Source organism: Epinephelus moara, chromosome 9, assembly GCF_006386435.1.
Source record: "Epinephelus moara isolate mb chromosome 9, YSFRI_EMoa_1.0, whole genome shotgun sequence".
NCBI classification, from domain to species: domain Eukaryota; kingdom Metazoa; phylum Chordata; class Actinopteri; order Perciformes; family Serranidae; genus Epinephelus; species Epinephelus moara.
In genome coordinates, this window is record NC_065514.1 from 38,807,026 (window position 1) to 38,808,945 (window position 1,920).

Here is a 1,920-nt window from a genome sequence, read left to right on the forward strand (position 1 = left end):
GTGTGTGTCCATCGCTGCTAAAAAGGTATGTATGTGTAGCATAACGTGCACCGCGTCATCATCAGTGTACTTAATATTGCTAATAGTATTTTTCTTGATTAGGAATTACTGTAACCATCTTATTGGGGCGCTGCTGTTTTGTCTCCACTGCGGCTGTGGCTGTCTCCCCTGCTTCTGCCGTGTTGTCTGCTGTTTTGTCTCCGCTGTGGCTGCTGCTTTGTCTCCACCGCGTCTGCGGCGTGTCTCTGCTGCGGCTCCGCTTTAATGGCACGGCGCCACGGCGGTCTTATAAACCGCTTTGTAGTTCTGCTTCAACAAAATAGACCCTTGGTGACTCTATTTCAACGTCTGGTGCGGGCAGTTGCTCGGCCGCACGCGGGGCACGGTTCTCTATTTATATGGAATGCATGTGTGAATGTGTGGGTTTACACCATTATTTTTGGTTATTTGTATAGGTTTATTTGTATGTTTTGTTTGGGTTGAACTTGATTCGGTCTGTTTGTGTAATTCATTTGCTAATTAATTGAATTAATTTGAAAGGTTCTTTATGCAATTAGGAAATTGTTTTGTTTTTCTGTTCTTTATTTTCCTTTTTGTTTGGGTTATATTTGTTTGAATCCGAATTGGGTAGTTATTGGTTGATATTTTGAGTTTAAGTTTGTGCCCTGCCCCTTTAATTACAATTTTGTTAAATTTTGCTTTGTGTTTTTGTTGCAACCCCACTAATTTGTTTTATCTTCCCCTCTTTTCAGTGGCTGGAGGCCGGTGGTGGCGGTGTTGGTGATCTGGTGTTGGCACCCTTCTGTCTTGTCTGCTGTGTTCCTGGGAGTGGGTTACTTCACTGAGTGTGTCTGCCACATGTGTGTCCGGTGATCTAAGTTGATTTGTTTTTTGGTGGATCCTTCCCCTGCACTAGGCCCCGTCCATCAACTAGGCCTCAGCCCTGATCAGTTTTTTTTCCCCTCCCTGTGTGACATTTTTAATTATGGTTTTTACCCAATTTGTTTAATAAAGTGTATTTTTTTTTTTATCAATTGGAACCACGTCTCATGCCTCTTGAGTAAATGTACCTGTGTGCCTTGTAGTGCAAAAATAATTCTCTGGGTGAAATTCCCAGGGTGTTGTGTTGTTGACAACCTTAGCTTTACTATTCCTACTACTCCTTGCGATAGGTAGATAGTAGGTAGGTTTTGCACACGTAATATGTGGAATGTGAGAAAAATCATCTGTTCTAAGGTTATTAATTAATTTTTATTCAATGTCACCTCTGATCACATGAAAGAAGGGTTTTGGCTGACTTATTTAGCTAAATCAGCCTACTGATTTGAAGTGGTGTTGCAGAGAGGGGGCCAGGCTGACTTCCAGGTTGTGCGCTGTATTGTCCACACTGGCATGGTGATCATAAGGGGGCCCGGCCTCTGGTGATGCTCCCAGGCACCTCCTGAAGGCAATGATTCACCATGCACTAGAGTACCAAGGGTGAGAAAACCTGACAGCTTTTGTCAGTGATAGCTGGTGGTGGTTTGCCCAATCTCAGATAGGGATCAGCAAAAGGCTTCTTGATGTTATTTCAGATGAATGTCTAATAAAATTACCCTAACACTCGACTTAAGTGGAGTATCATCTAACACCTTTTGGCCGACTGGCAAGCTTTGAAAGGAAAACAGTGACAAAGTGAGGCTTGATGGTCACCTCAAAAAATAAAAAGACCACAAAAAAGACAGTTGAGACTATTCAGAGTACGTTAATGTTTCCTCTGAATGCTGCTGATGTCCTAAGAACAAATGCGATACTTCCTGATGCTGTTTGCTGGGGCGACAGAGATAAAAAATGTGTTTTACCACAAAATAACCACAAACTAATAATCTGCTGTGTGGAGACAAGTTCTTAACCAAAATCAAATCAAACTCATAGTCTGTC

The 1,920-nt window shown here is 42.3% G+C and overlaps 1 protein-coding gene across 1 annotated transcript in view; it reads left to right on the top strand.

Annotated features, from left to right (window-relative positions):
- The window catches only part of LOC126395343 (ras-specific guanine nucleotide-releasing factor RalGPS1-like), a 304,495-nt gene extending 303,117 nt beyond the window's left edge, over positions 1 to 1,378 (top strand). Inside the window, exon 20 of the mRNA XM_050052749.1 lies at positions 753 to 1,378. Within this exon, the coding sequence (XP_049908706.1) occupies positions 753 to 845 (93 nt within the window). The 3' untranslated portion in view covers positions 846 to 1,378. The remainder of the gene's footprint in view (positions 1 to 752) is intronic.
- Positions 1,379 to 1,920: the final 542 nt, after the last annotated feature.